This window comes from Phocoena phocoena, chromosome 4 (genome assembly GCF_963924675.1).
Source record: "Phocoena phocoena chromosome 4, mPhoPho1.1, whole genome shotgun sequence".
Lineage (NCBI taxonomy): Eukaryota > Metazoa > Chordata > Mammalia > Artiodactyla > Phocoenidae > Phocoena > Phocoena phocoena.
In genome coordinates, this window is record NC_089222.1 from 115474169 (window position 1) to 115494563 (window position 20395).

Below are 20395 nucleotides of genomic sequence, written 5' to 3' on the forward strand. Positions count from 1 at the left end.
ACTATGAGAAAAAAGGAAATAAACAAGGGGAATTGTATGATATTCATATCTTTCTATCTGGAGACAATTTCTAAAATGTGATGCAATGAAGGGGAGTCCAAAAATGGCTGAATAGCATTCCTGAGTTAAAGAGACAGTAAAACTCAGGCAGACTCAGGGATTGAATTTAAGGAACAGAATATCAGATAAAGGTGGGTAATATAAAATATTTTTTCTTAGTTTTAATTTATTTGAAAGATAGTTGATTGTTTAGAGCAAAATCAATAATAATACTTTAGTTTGTGTATTGGTTTTTATTACATGTGCAGGAGTAAAATGTAGAACAATAGCAAAAAGCTTGAAAGGGAGGAAAATGGAATTATATTTTCTAAGATCCATACAGCATAGGCTAATCCTAGAGTAATCATTACAAAAATAAGTATACTTAACAATTCAATAGTGAACATAAAATATTATACAGGAAGTCATTTTATTCATCCAAAAGTAATCAGTAAATTAGGAAAATAGGAACAAAGTCCGATAAAAAAAAATAGCAAAAGGGTAATTCTAAGCTCCAAAACATCAATGATCACATTAAAGATAATAAACATTCCAATTAAAAGGCAAAGATTATCATATTGGATAAAAAATAAGGCCTCAAAATATGCAATTTAAATAATATAAATGTGCATTAAATACAAAGACATAGGAGTTAAAATAAAAGGATGGAAAAAAATCACAAAACGCAAACACACAGGTGTACTAACATCAGACAGAGTAAGTTCCAAGACAAAGAATCTTACGAGGAAATAACGTGAGGCATTTCATAATAAAAAAGCATAAGTTCATTAAGAAGCTATAACAATCTTAAAATATACTCAGTTAAAACAGAGTAGCAAAATACATGAAACAAAAACTTATAAACAAAAAGGAGAAATATACAAATCTATAATTATAATAAATTGTCAGGCTCTTTTCTTATTAATTAAAAGAATGCATTAACAGAAAATAAGTCAGGACTTTAACAATACTACCAACTGATTTGACCTGACATTTATTGAACGTTCCATTTCAATATAGAAAAAGAAAAATGAACATAGTTTTTAAATGCACAAGGCACACTCGCTAAAACGAAATTCTGGGCCATAAACTAAGTCTCCATATTTAAAAAGCTAAATTCATGTAAAATACACTCTCTGACCTCAGTGGAATTAAATTAGAAATCAGCAACAAAAAGCTATATGGAAAATACCAAAACATTTGGAAATTTAATAGCACATTTCCAAATAACTTCTGCAAAACCCAAAAATTTTTAGGGAAAGTGAAAAGTGTTTTCAACTTTATGATAAATGGAAACAGAACACATCAAATTTGTAAGATTCAGCTGAAGAAGTGCTTAGAGGGAAATTTATAACTTTAAATATTTGTATTAGAAAAGAAGAGAGGTCCAAATCATTGATATAAGTTTCTATCTTAAGAAGCAACATAAAAGTAAACAGAAGAAAAAAATATCAGAAATCACTTAATTAGAAAACAAATAAATAAAACTAACAAAGCCAAAATTTGTACACTGAAAGAATTAATAAAATTGATAAAACCTTATCAAGATTAAAGTTGGAGAGAGGGAAGAGAGAGAGAGGGTAGGGGGCAACGAAAAAGGAGAAGAGAGAGAGAGCATCAATCCACAGTACTTATGAGTAAAAGAGATGGCATTACTACTCATCCTGCAAGCATTACAATTAAAGGGATTACAAATAAGGAGATACTGCAAATAAACATGTGATAATAAATTCAACAATTTAGATGGATTAGACAAATTCATTGGTGGGCAAACACCAAAAATCCATTTACCACAACCAACAGAGAAGAAAAAAAATCTGAATAAATGTAAATTCATAACAATAAAAATAATGCACAAAGAAAACTCTAGGCACAGATAACATCATTGAATTCTAGAAGATTTAAGGAAGAAATAGGACCAGGCCTACCAAGACTCTTACAGAATGTAAAAGAGGAAGGAATACTTCCCAACCCATTAAAGCTAGCCTCCCTGATCCCAAAACCTGATGAACACATTAAAAGAACACTACCTATCAATATCCCTCATGAACATAGATGCAAAATTCTTTACTAAATGTTAGCAAATCAGATCCAGTAGTATCTGTAAAAAGCATAATATATCCTGACCAAGTGGGATTTATCCCAAGAATGCCAGGTTTATTTACCTTTGAAACCATAGAATTTATCATATTAACACAAATAAGGAGAAAGAAAATAGATGATTATCTGAATACACTCAGAAAAAGTATTTTGCAACTATTAAAATAAGTGAGTGAAGTTAGTAAGGCCATAAGATAAAAGGGAAATACATAAAGATAAATTTATATATAACATAAAGTAGTTGAAAAAGGGAATTTTATAAATTCACTTGTAATAGTGTAAAAAACATTAAACAAGAAAAAGTTTAACAAAACATATGTTAAGGCCATATGCTGAAAACTACAAAATATTGTTGAGAAAAATAAAGACAAATAATGGAGAGTACATCAAATTCCCACAGAGAAAGACTGACTATAAAAATGTTTAATCTTTCCAATTTGATGTATAGATCCACTGTATTTTTAAACATAAATATAATTTTTCCAACATAATTTTGTAGAAAAAAATTTTCCAAATTTTTCTTCCAACATAATTTTGTAGAAACTGGCATGCTGATTTGAAAAGTATATGGAAAAGCAAAAGGTCTGGAACAGTCAAAAAAATTTTGGAGAAGAAAATGATGCAGTATTCACATTACCTGATTTCAGGACTTTCTATGAGCTATTAGTAATCAAGACACTGTGGTTTGGCATATGGATGGACATATAAACAAATGGAATCATACAGGGAATCCAGGAATGGATCCACACATATATAGTTAACTGGAGAAAGGAAAGTTTTTTCAGTGAAAGATACCTATGCATTTTGATTTTACATAAGGAAATAAATAAGCCTCAACCCTCAAATCACATGCAATTACTTTAAGATGAATTATAAAAGCTATGCATAAAAGCTAAAACTATAAAGCTTCTGGAAGAAAATACCTTTGCTATCTAGATTAGGACATAGTTTCTTAGAAAGTACTAAACATGAAAGAAAATTTTGGTAAATTATAGATTATGTAAATTGAAAACTTTTGCTCATCAAAAGACACTATCAAGAAAAGGACTAAGAAAGCCATAAATTGGGAGAAAATATTTGTGATACAACCTATGACAGATAATTTACATTGAAAATGTACAAATAACTCCTCTTAGTAACAAGAGACAAATGACACCATTTTAGAAAAGGCAAAGACTTGGAAATTTTACAAAAGAAAATATGTGAATGGCCAATAAGCACACGTGAAGTTGCTCAACATCATTAGTCATCGAAGAAAATTGAAGTTAAAATGACAATGAGGGACTCTTACACTCACTGAAATGGCTAAAATGACAGATGGCAACATTAAATGTCAGTGAGGATGTAGAAAAACTGGAAGTCATATTCCTTCCCAGTGAGAGTATAAAATTATACAATTTGAAAAAATATTTAGAGTTCCTTATAAAGTCAAACTACATCAGTGCTGTTAGCCAGAAATTCCACTTCTAGGTAATTCTCCAAAAGAAATAAAAACATATGTCCTCAAAAAATCTTCTTACACATTCTCTCAAGAGAAAAGCAGAGAAACAAAATATGATACATTCACATGATTGAATACTGCTCAGAAATAAAACATATGAATTGCATAATACATGTATGGGAGAATCTCAAAAACATTATGTTCAGTGAAAGAAGCCAGACACAAAATATTATATTCTGTATGATTCCATTTATATATATTTCAAGAAAAGTCAAACATAATCCATGGTGATAGGAAGCAATTTTCTGTAATGATGATAGTAGATTGAATAGGGATTTCTTCTTTGGGATAGTTTATTTGGATTACTAGTTTCTTTTGGCCTGTTTCTGGTTAATTTTTGACATTTTTCTGGCTTAGAGGAGGTACACAGATTTGAAACATAATACGCCTTCTTCAGTAACTGCCTCATTTCCTATTGTATTTCAAAGGCATCAAAATTACAAATGAAACTATAGATTACAAATAATTTTCAAACCAACTTTCAGCATGTAAACTCTTAATGATTATGATTTTAAGAAGTCTGTGGAAATCCTAAGAGCATAGGCAATTGCTAAACATTTTGTTAGAAGCTCTAGTCAGTTTATTTGCCTACATGATGTGTGCATCTTATTACTCATTATTTACTGTATTTCCACAGTTCGGATGTAGATTCAAGAAAATAATCTACCTTGTTACCGGTTGACTGATTCTAAAACACATATCATATGGATTGGTACTCACCAATTATTATTGGCTGTGGCTCACTTTTTACTCCAACTCCTGCACTGGTACTAGCTGCAACCTCTACCCGGTATTGAATACCTGGGAATAATCCACCAATTATTACAGATCGAATGGCTGCATCCACAGTTTTGTTGATGTGGAATCGTGTTTCATTCCCCAGACACCAGATCTATAGAAATGTAAAGTGAATATCAAATTATTTTTTTCTGGTAATTAGTTCATTATAATTGATTAAATCTTTTAGTAGAGACCAATCTATTTTCTAGTCTTATAGAAGTATTTGTAAATGACATTTTCTAAAGCCTAATTTCTGCTGTTTATATATATACGTACGTATGTATATATATATATATGTGTGTGTGTGTGTATTAAAGAACAACAAAAGAAGCTAAAACTATGCAGCATTCCTTTATATTTTACAATCAACACTGAATGCTCATAGTACAATGATTCCCTCAGCACCTCTGCAAGGTCTGGAAAGTGGTCCTTGATTGCAAATGGTGTTTAGGTATGGATTAAAACACACAAATTCCTCTGCTTAATTTATTTATCAAGATTTATTATGCAAAGAATTATTAAAAATATGGTGATTATGAGTTGTAGTATCCAAAGTATATAGGTGCACATCGAAGTAATTTATATTTCATTTAAGAAAATATTAACTTACACAGAAGTGGTTAACAAGATTAATTGACTAAAGTTATAGGTATTGACTGAGATAAAATTAAAGCCAATATTTACACTGACAGTAATAAATCTTAATATTGATCAAAACATATCTATACATACATACACATGCATGAGAACAGAGTGGTGGGAAGTCTTTAAACACTGATGTGAGAGATGCTAGGCTTGTACTTCCAATAAGAATCAAATTTTAAGTCATACATTCTTTTGGGATATGGAAATCTGTTACTGTAAAATGTGTTATAAAAAATTCTACTGTGTGTACTTATTTGTATTTCTATTATACAGTATTTATAATCTACATGGGGACACGTACATTGCTTGTTTCTGAAAGAGGTAAGTTCCTAAAACTTTTTCTTTAAAAGAATGCCTTTGAATTGCAAATGTCTTTTATTTAGTCTATGAAACCTAAGTTACTAGTGAAGGGTTATTTAGCCCTTACCAAAATATACACATTTTTACCAAAATAGGACAATCTCATATGAGTGAGAAAATTTACAGCTTATGAAAAATTATCATGTTGTGAAAAAAGTCAATATTTAAATAAATAGAAGTTGAAGATATTTAGTCCTAGATGATATAAAAGTAAAATCCTAAACTCATTAAAAAACACACACACTCCAGGGTAGATAATGTTTTGCTTTTAAAACAATGTGTCCTAACACTTATAAAATTTCTGATTTTATATAATTATGCTACTGTAAAAGCACTTACTCTTATTTTCTTATTCACATTTCTTTATAATGTGATGAGAATAATTTTAAAATAAATTCTTATGCAAATTTAGTCCATTTGCTTCAGTAACTTAACCATTAACTTAGGAAAATTCTACTTTAACTTTCACATTTTTTCCTAGAAGTAACAATGTTTTGAGTAAAACTATTCAGCTTAATTTCACATGCCAACTATGAATTTCCAGGGTGAGGTGGGGTGTCTAGTTTTCTTTTCTAATAGATCTACTTAGTATGTTATTATCAGATTTCTATAAAAATTTATTAATAGCAAAAAAGCATAGTTTTGAATTTTTACAAGATTTAATGAGGTGTTTTACTCTCCCATGTGGTCTAATCACATCACAATTAATTAGAACCTTATTTCTCAAAGTTAGACAACTTGTGATTCTTAAGTGATGTCGCTCAAATGATGGTGAAGAAACAACGAATATATACTGTTTCCAAATAGCAACAAACTCATCAGTTGAAAAATAAGAGTTTTTCACAATTTGTTTTTTCAATGGCTCCCTTTTTTCAAGTGAAATATTTTACAGAACCTTTTACCAATAACTTGGTAAAAGCAGAATTTACAGTGGGAGGCGGTACTGCCCACCCTCTTATCTCCATCTCAACTCTTTAAACTCCTGAAGCATCTTTTTTATGAGAATACAGTTTAAAAACATCTGTTCTAAGTCCCATTACACAGAAATCTAATAACAAAGATAAAGGCACTCCCTAGGATAGGGCTTCACTATCTACTCTCTACCCTGTCTCTCTAAATCCCTGAGGTTCTGCAATCACATTATTAAAACAAACAAAGAAAACAACAACAACGCTGCATTCTTATGGTTTGCTTGTCCAACTGAGTTTGTGTTATCTGTGACCTTGGAATTAGGTTCTATGCATCCTATGCATTTGCTTCTTTACCTGTCACACAAAGATATAAAATATTACTTTACACTCAAACTCAATAAGAGGGCCACTCGAAATGTTCCCCCTCCATGTGACCCTGAGACTTCTCTGGGCACTTTTACCTGTGAACTTTCCTTCTTCATCCGGGCCTTACCTTGTATTCTTGGATAATTCCATTCTGATGGTCAGGGGGAGGAGGATCCCAGGAAACACTAATACTTGTGCTATTGTGGCTTCCAACAGTCAGCACAGTGACAGACTGTGGTGGGGCACTTGGGGCTGCAGGGGAAGTGATTAGAATAAACACAAACTGTAAGTCTTGGTGTACATTAAGACTGCTTACAGAATATGAATATAAAGACAAAATGCAAGAAGGTCTGGTTTCCAGTAGTTCTGAATTAACAGTGACAGTTAAAAAAATAATCCTTGGGCTTCCCTGGTGGCGCAGTGGTTGAGAATCTGCCTGCCAATGCAGGGGACACGGGTTCGAGCCCTGGTCTGGGAAGATCCCACATGCCACGGAGCGACTGGGCCCGTGAGCCACAACTACTGAGCCTGTGTGTCTGGAGCCTGTGCTCCGCAACAAGAGAGGCCACGACAGTGAGAGGCCCGTGCACGGCGATGAAGAGTGGCCCCCGCTCGCCGCAACTAGAGAAAGCCCTCGCACAGAAACGAAGACCCTACACAGCCAAAAAAAATAAATAAATAAATGAATTAATTAAAAAAAAAAAAAAAAAAAAGAAAACACCATTTAAAAAAAAAAAAAATAAAAATAATCCTTTATATATAATGGATAGATTAAAGCAAATACAACAGCTATGGTAATATGTCCTCAACAATAAATTTAACAGCTAACATTCAAATGAATGTTTCCTATGTGCCCAGAACTGAGGTAAGAGTAAGATTTAATTCTCATAATAACCTCAGGAAATAAAAACAACTCTTATCTCAGTTTTACAGATAAGGAAACTGAAGACTTAGCTAAGTCAAATAATGAGGGAGAATTTGAACCCAGGTATGTCTGATTGATACTAGAACTTTGGTTCTTTTGACTCTAATAGGCTCCCTTTTTAAAAAACAAACAAACAAAAAAACAACAACAAAAAAAACCACTGCTATCAAAAATGTTCTGAGAGTATGCATTCCAAAATTTTATGTTATTATCTCTGAGTTTTAGCATTACTGACAATCTTTTTGTTTTGTTCTGGTTTGCGTTTAATACATAAAAACAGAAACACAGCTATAAATTTCACCAATGCAGGAAAAAGACACTTCTGTTTTCGTATTGAGAAAAATAATTGACTGTTATAAATTGACCCATAATTTAAGATTTAAAACTTATTTTATATTGATGAGCAAGGAACTCTGATGATATAAATGAAAACAGTTCATGTTGGATCAAATGTGAAATGGACAGATTTTAATTTCCTACAGTTCTCTTCCTTTATGGGAAAAACAAATCAAATTACTAACAGTTAAAGCAAAATTCAGATAATTTTGTGGTACAAAAGAATTTTTACATATAAGATCAATGCTTTCACAACTACACACTTAGTTCTTTGAAAACGTGTACACTTCAAACATAAAACATATTTTAAAAGACTATCGACAGGGGCTTCCCTGGTGGTGCAGTGGTTAAGAGTCCACCTGCCAAGGCAGGGCAGCCGGGTTCGAGCCCTGGTCCAGGAGGATCCCACGTGCCACGGAGCAACTAAGCCCGTGTGCCACAACTGCTGAGCCTGCGCTCTGGAGCCCTCAAGCCACAATTACTGAGGCCAAGTGCCACAACTGCTGAAGCCCACGTGCCTGGAGCCCGTGCTCCAAAACAAAGAGAAGCCACCGCAATGAGAAGCCTGCACGCCACAACGAAGAGTAGACCCTGTTCGCCACAACCAGAGAAAAGCTTGCGTGCAGTAACAAAGACCCAACGCAGCCCCCCGTCCAAAAAAAAAGCCTATCAATAAAGTTTCCCACGTTTGATAAATCTGTCACAGCATATTTCACTAAGGTATAGTCATCTTTGCATTGAGTGTAAGACACACACAGACACGTTACCACCATACTGCTCTTTATCACTCCTCTGTGTGATAAGGTTGCTCCAAAATGTGGTACAATGACATCAATCCAACCATTTGCCTACCAGTTTTGTAGTTATTAAGTAGACTTCATTGAAAAGTAACATTTTGGAGAACTGGTTTCTCATCTGCCTTACCGCCAGCTTGGCAAGAACACCGTGCCTATTTCCTGACCTGTCAATTATTACACAGATGTGAAAGAACCCGCTCATTGCTCCCAGACAAGCCCAGCTGAGTTCCAATTTGTTCCCTTCAGAAGGCCACAGAAAGCGGAAATGAACGTATACCGAATGGTGACAAATGTCTAGTCTAGAGGAAAAGTCTAACTGCAGTGAAATTGATTTTTGGAAATATGCTTCAAATGTAGCATTCTGTATTAAATTTACCCACCCCACTCATTAGTTCTACACATTATCCACATAAAGTAAAATTTAATGGGGGATAAAGATCCTATTATTAATTTATTTTCTTTACAAATCTTAAAGGTAGACTAATGATGCCTTTAAAAATATGCACTTCAGCTCATGTCAGTATATCACACTGTAAACCAATATGAAGATAACATTTCTCTGTGTTGCTTATTATAAGATATGTATAATTTAAAAGTTCTTTGGTCAAACATGTACATCTATGTTACCATGAACAACCTACACACATTTTCTTAAGGTTGCTCTTATATTGATTTATATAAAATATGTTTTTGTAGGCTTCCCTGGTGGCGCAGTGGTTAAGAGTCCGCCTGCCGAGGCAGGGAACGCGGGTTCGTGCCCTGGTCCGGGAAGATCCCACATGCCATGGAGCGGCTGGGCCCGTGAGCCATGGCCGCTGAGCCTGCGCGTCCGGAGCCTGTGCTCCGCAACGGGAGAGGCCACAACAGTGAGAGGCCCGCGTACCGCATATGTTTTTGTACATAAAATTAGTACAAAAGCAGAAAAGGGGGGAATTTATTATAGTTGGTATCTGATTTTTTGTTCTTTTTTTTTTTTTTTTTTTTTTTTTTTTTTGCGGTACGCGGGCCTCTCACTGCTGTGGCCTCTCCCGTTGCGGAGCACAGGCTCCGGACGCGCAGGCTCAGCGGCCATGGCTCACGGGCCCAGCCGCTCCATGGCATGTGGGATCTTCCGGGACCGGGGCACGAACCCGCGTCCCCTGCATCGGCAGGTGGACTCTCAACCACTGCGCCACCAGGGAAGCCCGGATTTTTTGTACTTTGATGATAACATTCATTATAAACCTCTAGTTTAGGGAAGGAGACGCTAGAAAATGGACTGGTTGAGACCAACATTAATTTCATGTCTATCACAGACTGACTTTAAAAGTATCTGCAGGTAAGAAAAGTTACAAAAGGAAGAGGGAGAGGGAACATCACTAAGAAGAATGCTGCTGCAAACATGCAAGGGGCCTTCCGGATTAGAAGTTATGAATCAGACTGGCAGAGCCCATAGGGAAGGAGGCTTATGAAAGGAAATGTCATGCTTTACTCTACCCAAACAAAGAGAGACAAAGAACAGCCTGTGTACTTGGGTTTCCATTAGCCTGTCCTTTCATGAAGCCAAATGAGCTAAATCCATGTGTAAAAAAAAAAATAGGAAAACATTATAATCAAATTCCAGTGCACTGAAAAACAAGATTTGAAGTGAATGTTTCCTTAAGGAAAATTCAAACTACTTGAATGTCATCTTTTTGAGTTGTTAGATTCTATGAAATTCTCACAATAAAAGGACAAAATGATACTTCCTGGATTGACTTTTAGAACCTCTTTTGCTACCCTTCTAAGGAAGATGATAAACTAGAACTTCAACAGAAATTGATTTCATTATGGTTTAAGTTTGGTTTATGTTAGAAATCTGAATACTGACCTTCTTCAGTAGTACGAACTGTTTTAGACTCACTATCCATTCCTTGGAACTCATTAAAATATGGTCGAACTTTAATTTCATAAGTCACCCCCTTTTTCAGATTGACTAAGACAGCACTTCGCTCAGTCGGGACTTTAGCATCTAAATTCTGCCATGTTGATGTAGCCTGCAGGCCTGAAGTCTGACGGTACAGCACTCGGTAGCCTTGAATAAACTGGGGTTGGCGATCAACCTGAAAAACAAAGCAAAAGACTTTTGAAACCAAATGGAAGTGTCTGAGTGATGCCATGGCTTTCTAATTCATCTCCCTGCTTCTAATATCCTTTTCCAGTTCTGAGTTCACGTTGCCCCTAAGTTGTTATTTCCAAAATGAAGAGTGGAACAACATTCTCTCCTGTTAAAAATACTTCATAGCAGCTAAGATACTCAATTAATTCAAATTCTTTGGATTAGCACAAAAGCCTGTCAAGGCCTAGACATGCCAATGTTTCTAGCTTTGTTGCTCATCTGTTCGTTCTTTTTTTGTAGTCAACAATTCTCATTTTTGTGGTTTTATATGTAGTGTGCTATTTGTCCGGAATCTCCATTCTCATCCCTTGTTCATTCACTAATGCCTTCACTCACTCAAACATTTTCTGAGTTCCTACTAAGAGGTGCCAGTTATTCTGTTAACTCTGAGGGTAAAAATGGAGAATGAAAGTAGAGTCAGTCCCAGGCCTCATGGTGCATAGAATTCAGGTAGAAGGTGGGCATTATTTAATGATCACTCAAACAATGGGCAGGTTACATTCATAACAAATAAGCATACACAGATATTATGAATGAGTTGTACTAGGAGCTAAGAAAGCATAGAGTGGAGAGGAAGTTGAGTGGTCAAGAAGGGGAGACAGTTTCCTGGAAGAAGAACAAGTGCTGAGGTCTGCATGGAAAGTAAGACTTATTTAGGGGAAGAAGAGTAGGAACAGAATGTATAAAATTCCTGTAGCTGAAGGAAGCATATGAAAGAGACTCAAGAGTTGTGGCGCCAGAGCGTCTGTTTTAAATGCATATGAAAAGCTTATACCCATTAACAAATATTAAATGAAAGACATTTATTAAGTTACCAACTTCTGGCTCCTCCAATATCCCACTATTGGCACAACCTGACAACTTTCTTGATCCTTTCATTCATTTGAGGTACAGAGGATAAGCAGCTGTTTTTAATAAAAATCTGAGATTTGGAACCTGAAAACCAATATCAAAATATCAAAAAATATCAAAAAACAAGTTCTTGTTTTACATTTATTGAAGAGTCTTTATTGGAGTTACCATTGTTTCATTTCAGGGATAAAGGGACTTTTAGCTTTTTAAACTTTTTTAATGTCTTGCCATTTTTTAGAAATGCTTGACAAATATAACTATCACAGCACCTTCTTCAATTAATATTCCATATGCTGTAGTTTAGTAGCCATATTTTAAGAAGTCTTTAACCTGACATATTTCACTGTCAAATATTGTGTAAAATTCAATGGAGAAGAGATGGAATAACCTCATTTTAGGAAGGTTGAGGAGAGAGCGGAAATAAGGTGATGATGGAAACGGTTACTTCAGCTTTTTAAAAATGTCTTTATCCAACTGTTAACACATAATAAACAGAAGGTATTCTTTCATGTATTAACTTCTGGCATTTCTTCATTAGTTGCAGCATTTTAAAATATTTTTTTAAGTGAAGACAGAAAATTAAAAAATACAGAACCTCAATCAAAATACAGTGAAACAAAGGGACATTTTTTTGGTATTTAGAATGTCCAAGCTAGAAAAATCCATAAAGTTGGTAAACATGAGCATGTGTGTTTCTAAGTATAGCTAATTCCAGTTTCACAGATGAGTCTTAACAAGTAAGAATTCCTTCACCCACCTGACAGTTTTCTAACCCTCAAAGATTTGTGGAATTAGTGCTACACTTGTATGAGGTTAGGTCAAGGAAAAGTAAGCTCGGTTCTGATACCAAAGCTCATGATCTTTGAATCCTAATGCATGCTAGCAGTTTGTGTTCATACCAAAATACATATTTTTTGAAAAGCAGAAGTTGTTCTGACATTATAAAACAAGGCAAGTAAAAAGCAAAAAGGTAAATTTATGAGAGCCAGGAGAAATGCCTTTCATCAAAACTGTCAATGTTCAAAAAAATCCCTGCAGCATATGTTAAAACAACATTAAGCTTGCAGTTTATAAACTTCTCTGCATTCACTTTAAGTGAATTTATATACTGAAAGAAAGACATAACTCACAATAATAGCTTGTTAATACTGAAAGAAGCAAGCTGTGTTTTTAAGAAGGACATTAAGCAGCTGTTTCCAGATGAAGGGAGTCTGTAAATCAGGGTAAATTGGTTTTATCCATGTTTGGTTTTCATTAATTAAGTGTTTTAGGACTTTATGAAGCTAATGTTTACTACACAACATTGCTTTGCTCACTTCAGTGTACACTGCCTTCAACCAGTGTATTCTAATGGCCTACTTAATAACTAAATAGTTTAACTTGATTTTGCGCGGTTGCTATACATTCTTTTCAGAAGGAAATTTGTTGTTACAGGTGAAAGCAAAAATGAAAATGCTGCATATTACCTATTAAAAAAATAGGTGGGACTTTTAGTGGATATGTGCTCTACAGCATTGACTTTTGGAGCACCTTTTGACAAGTGGTCACTTTTGAGTTAAACCTTATCTTGTCACTAGTTTTATTAACATTCTAGTTATAAGAAGGAGGATTTTCTTTTAGAGTTGATTATAATCAGAGTCCAGCCACAAATCCATGCATGGGCTTATAGAATTTAAAAAATTGGTATTTTCTGGTATCTGAATACAAATGAATTGTCTTAAGGAACATGTGAAGTGAAGAGAGTTTCAGTCTTCAGGTCACAAGGTCTCTATTAAGTGACGGCTTAGCCTTTTAAACTTTCTGAGCCTCAGTTTACTTAGTTTGCTCAAATAATACGCATATTACAAGGGCACAGAAACAATTAAATGACTAATACAGTTTAAAGCACTCTGCAAGTTTTAGAGCTGTACAATGATAACGCATTGTTATGTAAGGGATATACTAAAAATGGGGGCCCATATGTGGCCCTCAAATCATCACTTTCATTAAAAGGTTTAAAGCGAGATGCTCAATATCTATCATTTCAATTTTAAAAATTCCATCTATACTGAAAATTCAAGTTGAATTTCCTTTGGTGGGCTTAGCCTTCTAAGTAACTGATCTGGGTTTAATTGAGTTCTGAAATTCAAGTTCGCCAAAACACTCTTTCAACTCCAGTAGCTGTGATGTTTAAGGGGCAAGGGGCCTGTAATCCTTTTTGTCCTTGAATAAAAACAAAACACTCACACACAAAAAAACTAGAATAATGATTTTAAAATAAGGGATTTATTGCTATTTTCTTTGTAAAACAGCCATTTTCATCATTTTTACCTACCCTCATTATAACAGGAGTCACTTTTAGAAAGTAGCCTTTGTTAAGTATTGTTGCTTTAAGATTAGACTTGTGGGGCAGGCAGATGGTCTTTCCAGTTCAAACATCCTATGTGTTTGGTAATAGAATCCTGCCAACTATTGATAAACCATATCAGCTGACCCCTAATCGAAATACATGGGCTGGGGAATATATTTCTTCCCTCAAACATCAACATGTCTATAACTCAAATACTAACAGTGTTATAACTCAAAGAACATACACATTTAGCAAGTTGAAAATATGACATGAAAATGAAATAGTTGGTTACAATTTCTGTGGCAACTGATCTGACTAAGTTTATTTCACTAAAATTTACCTCTGAAATACATACTTATCTCATGTGTAACTACAAATTCGTGGGGAATTTGTGATATAATTGAATGGTTTCTTTTTTAAAGTAAAAAGTTAAAATGTATGAAAACAACTGATTTGATCATTCAACAGACAGTTACTGAAAAAGTATTTCATAATGAGTGCTTTGTTCTGAAAAAACAGAAATGAAAACATGAACTTTGGACTCTCAGAACACAAGCTCATGAGGGATAGAGATATGCAAACTAGAAATGACAAGTTTCTTGGGATATAGAGATGAATATGACAAGGTCCCTCTCCTGGAAGAACTTCCAGACTATTGATCTGAAATTTTTATCTAATTTGATTTATTCTTTTAAATTCAGTGACTTTTACAGTGATTAACTTCATAAACATAATGACTTTGATTCTTACCCAAATAATTTCCATATTTAGGAGCAGCTTAAAAAAGAAACCCCTTCAAAACTCACAACAAAGCAGAAAAGACTTTTTCAATTTAGAATGAGGAAAAATCTGTTGTTAAAAATATAACCCTTTCCTTGGCTTTATTTGTTTGGTATCTAGCCAAAGCTACAGAAAGATGGAAGAGCCATGGCAAATAATACCCTTCCTGTGCCATTGGAAAAATGATGAGGTCATTATACTCCCTTCACGGGAGCAGAAGAATAGAAACCATTATATGCAGAAAACAGAATAAGTCTATGTGAAATTAAATCAAAAATAAAATTGGAAACAATGTAATCTTAAATAATCATAATTACTCTTAAAACATGAATTTAGTTTTATTTTTTGTTAAAGCATTACCCAGTTTGGTACTCACTAAACATTTGACTAGTGTGGTTTAAGAAGTAAAGTGCCCCATCCAGGATCATATGTTGAAATTCCACAGTTAAAAGGTATTTCTTTCAACTAAATATTTGTCTACAGTTTAAAGTGAAAAACACAAAAAGCAGGTTTAAAGTAAGGAAATTCTAATCCTATCTTTACCTGTAAATAGATGTAGGCTACTGGGAACACTGTTCAACCTGTCTGCGTTGGTTTCCTTTTACAAGTCTATAGAACTGGACAAAACAGCCTTAAATGTTAATTTAGTTTCCTCTGTTCAAATAAATAATGCCTCTATATTTCCCCGTATAGATGTAGATAAGTGATAATGTTGTTTCTGATGCCTGAGGATAGAGTTAATCACTTCCTCTTTGATTGAAACCTGTGTTTATAAAATGTGTACATACGGTTATGGCCCTTATCCCTGTGTACCGTCATTAAGAATTCCCACGTTTTTCTCAAGCAGATTTGTGTCTCTTTATACAGTGTTTCCCCACATCTAGTACAAAACCGGTCCTCAAAAAATGCTTGTTGAACTATGTTTGCTCAATGGTTTTATTAATAAGAGGACACTGGAATAATTCTCTTCATTGTGTTTCATATTTCAAACATAATTAATTAAGAACTGACGAAAAATAACTGGTTTTCCTTTTTCAACTTCTTTTGTTAAGGGAATTGATGGAAATGGGTGAAATAGTTAGTTCCCTAAAGAAACTTGGATTCTAAGGGGGAAAAATCCATTTTTTTTTTAACTTACAGTCATTCTTCTACTACCACAAAAACAATAACAACAACAAAACTAATAGTCATAATTATAAATACTTTCTAATTAATATAATTCTTTCTAATTAATTATGATGGATATAATTCTAATATTATAATTAAAGTGAAAATTTTCTAGATATCCATAACTCAAATGACCATTACTTACACAACATACAAGATCTAGCACAAATACGGGGGGGTTTAAAAAACTGCTCTTTTATCATCCTTATGGATTTTTAGCGGCAAGAGATCTCAGGCATAAATGAGAAGTTGGCAAAAACTGTATTAGGCACAGGGAAGAACATTATCTGGCTCTTCACAAAACAGACACACATAGACACAAACAAACACATATACAAGGGTTAATATCTTCTAATATGAGTAATATGGCTATTTTTATGCTATTTCTTGTTTTCATTTCAGTGACTATCATGCGATGAAAACATTTGTATTTTGAAATAACAGTGGGCAGGTTGACATTTAGTAATGCACGGAATTTGGATGTTCTTAGCATATATTAAAATATCAATCTACTTCTTAAAACCCATTAATTTTTGTTACTACATATGTCAAATTATTAAAATTATATACTTTTCTTGGTACTGCTGGATGAGATTCAGCTAAAAGAATGTGAAGATGATTGATTTATATTTAGAAGAGAACTTCAAATAAAATTTTTTGTGCTTCAAATGACATCATTGAGAAAGTAAAAAAACATCCCACAGACTGGGAGAAAATATTTACAAATCATATATCTGATAGAGGATTTGTATCCAATATGTAAAGAACATTATAGAGCTATACTAAGAAGACAAACAACTCAATTTAAAAATGCGCAAAGAATTTGAACAGACATTTCTCCAAAGAAGATATACAAATGCTCAATAAGCACATAAAACACTAGTCATTAAAGAAATGTAAATTAAAATCGCAGTGATATACCACCCATACCCACTAGAACAGCTATAATCAAAAGGACAGGATAAGATGCAAGAGAAACTGGCAAGGATGTGAAAGAAACTAGAACCTTCAAATATTGCTTGTGGGAGCATAAAATTGTGTAACCACTTTGGAAAACATTTTGGCAGTTCATCCAAACGTTAAGTAGAGAGTTTAATTCAACAATTCCTAAGTATACACAAGAAAAATGAAAATATACATCGATGTGTACACAAGTGTTCACTGCACCATCATTCTTAATGGTCAAAAGTGGAAACAACTCAAAGATGAATCAGCTGATAAATGGATAAACAGATGTATGAGATACATCTATACAATGGAATTCTACTCTATAATAAAAAGGAACAAAGTACGAATAATACATGCTACAACATGGATGAACCTCAATAACATCACGCTGAGTGAAAGAAGCCCGACACAAAAGATCGTATATTGTATAATTTCATTCACATGGAAGAAATAGGCAAATTTATATGGACAGAGAACAGATTAGTGGTTGCAAAGGGCTAAAGTCAGGGGAACGGAGGAGTGACTGCTAATGGGCGGAGGGTTTCACTTTGGGATGATGAAATGTACTAAAATCAGATTCTGCTGATGACTGCACAACTCTGCAAAGATACCAGACAATACTGAGTTGTACACTTTAACTCTGGTATGTTAATTATATCTCAGTAAGGCCATTTAAAAATTCAGGAGACAGATCGTATTGTTTATATTGCGACCTATTTTTACTCTAATCACACTTTTATCTATGGAATTTTTTTCTTCTTTGCCTTTGATTACACCTTGACTTTAAATGGTGAGTGTTTTTGCTACTTTTGTTTTTTTTTTTGGTTTGTTTGTTTGCTTTTTTCTGTTTTGGTTTGTTTTCTTAAAGGAGTAAAAGAGACTACCATTAGGATAGTCTTTAAAAACTTACCGTCCATGTGACTTGAACTGTGGTGGGAGTCAATACAACCGGAGTATGAAGATGGACAAGGACGTCGCCGAGTTCTTTCTGGACTTGTCTGTGGTCCACTCCCTGTGCTGGTGGGCTGATATCTACAGGGATAACCATTCCCAATTTTTAAAAATTAATAGTGGAATTCTAATATACATTATATAAGCCAATATTATGCCATTAGAAATAATTCCAGGGGAAAAATTAAGAACTCTTTGGGACAAACAACGTTAAAGCATATTTATATATGTACCACCATTTTAGAACATAATTTGAGAACTGATATCTTCACTAAAATAATATTAATAAAAGTGTATGCAACCCCTTATCCCCACTCAGTACACTGCTGTGAAAGATCTATTATTTTCTTATTAAAGGATGAAGTATGTGCTGCAAGATTTCTTTAGAAACATCAGTTTTACACAGATGTTGCCATGTTGAAGGACTTTTCCAAGTAGTTAATGGGGCCAGGTCTGAAAATTGCTGTTGAGGAATTTGTTCAATCCCTTTCCCCAGTTAGTAGGTTGTGTGTTCCTATTCCTTGACCTATTTCAGTCTGGGAGTGTGGAAGAGAAAGTAATCAGGGGGAGTGAATTACGTTACTAAAGTAAACAAAATGAGGGAAAGAAGGGGAAGAACCCTCCCAAATTCACAAAAACCAAGAAACCAAGCTTTTATCACAAAAATAATTTTGACCAATTTAAAATGCTGATAAAATGTTCTATGTAATAAATTCTGAACAGTACTCCAATATCTGACAATATCTGACAAAAAATCAATACTGAACAGTACTCCAATATCTGACAATATCTGACAAAAAATCATGATATTTTTTCGAAGTGATGGGGGGGGTAGGAGGGAGAAAGAATTACAATGTTTAAAATGATATACTCTCAGCCATAAACTGTTCTGACCCCTTAGTCACCATTCGGCTAAATACTACTCTACTTCCCATACAATGGTTTACATCCTATGTGTCCATTAAGAAAAAAGATAAACTATAGACGTCCAAGTCCATCAAATTGCTATCAAACACTGAATTTCACACATACTCAAATCGGCTTCTTTAACTGGTGCACTGCAATGTTACGTTGGATTTTTTTCTTCAATCATCTTATTTAAGGAATGAAGTCCAATTTAAAAGGATTTACTTTCTTAATCTTGTTTTCTCCTATTTTCTCAGGCCACAATGCGACACTCTTGCAAAAATATTTTTAAGTGCATATCTCAGCCATAACTTAAATTGGGTGCACTAACTTAAGTTGGAACATAAATAATTAGGGACTACATTTTGGTAATTTTTTTCCAGTTCTACTTTTTTTCATCCTTAACATAAACAACACAGTGAGTTTTACTTGATTTAGAAATCATATATATATATATATATATATGTGTGTGTGTGTGTGTGTGTGTGTGTGTGTGTGTATTATTAATATCATGTGAATACTATTAATCTTTGCTGATATATCTATGATCTACTGTGATATTGATGATACAAGTACTTGCTGCCTTGCTGAAATAAGAAATTGCTAAATTCTACAGTATTTAATATCTTTGAAAAATAAGAGCTCACACAGCCAAGTGTTCTTTGCAAAGAAGTGCTTTGCAGAATGCAAAGCTGCTGAAAGTGTGGTGTCAAAAATGATCCCGGGCTTCCCTGGTGGCGCAGTGGTTGAGAGTCTGCCTGCCGATGCAGGGAACGCGGGTTCTTCCCCCGGTCCAGGAAGATCCCACAAGCCGTGGAGCGGCTGGGCCCGTGAGCCATGGCCGCTGAACCTGCGCGTCCGGAGCCTGTGCTCCACAACGGGAGAGGCCACAACAGTGAGAGGCCCGCATATCGCAAAAAAAAAAAAAAAAAAAAATGATCTGGGTACTACAGTTTCTTGACTCAAAACCATACACCTCTTCATTTTCTAGTTCAATAGTTTAATGTACTCATTAAATTCAGACACACTAAAAGCAACTGGATCCTAGCAAGGTAAAATAGAAACAGTTTCAGGTCGTCAAATTCCTTCTTGTACTTTTTCCTTCTCTTGAGACAGGTTCTTTACCTACAGTCCTTTATCATTATGGGAAATTAATCACATTACTGCTTAGAGAACAACAGCAAAGTGGCATCCCCTCCTCCCTTGACTGTCATCATGTCAGCAACGTTGCAAAATCACGTGGTAACTTTATTTGACTTGATTCCTTTAAGGTGCCCTTCTCTGTTATAATAGCATGCTAGTTACTATCACTGAACTACATTGTAATTATAATAATATTTTATGGCTGTATGGTGCTTTTCATAGCATAAAAATACTACTTTGAATTATAAATATCTTGATCAAAGCCTTTTACAAATAAGAAATAATTAACCCTTTCTCAAGAACCGTGTGGGAAGTAAGCTGTAACAAATAATAAAGCCACCATTTCTATTTTATTAATTCCCTTCACCTACTAGTAAGAAGGAAAATTATAATTCAACATCCCATATTAACCCCTAGACTGC

At 34.2% G+C, this 20395-nt stretch overlaps 1 protein-coding gene across 1 annotated transcript in view; it reads right to left on the bottom strand.

Annotated features, from left to right (window-relative positions):
• The window catches only part of ROBO2 (roundabout guidance receptor 2), a 537609-nt gene that overhangs the window by 86434 nt on the left and 430780 nt on the right, over positions 1-20395 (bottom strand). Inside the window, exons 13-16 of the mRNA XM_065875890.1 lie at positions 17884-18005; positions 10610-10841; positions 6830-6954; positions 4361-4532 (exon numbers count right to left, since the gene is read on the bottom strand). Of these exons, the coding sequence (XP_065731962.1) occupies positions 4361-4532; positions 6830-6954; positions 10610-10841; positions 17884-18005 (651 nt within the window). The remainder of the gene's footprint in view (positions 1-4360; positions 4533-6829; positions 6955-10609; positions 10842-17883; positions 18006-20395) is intronic.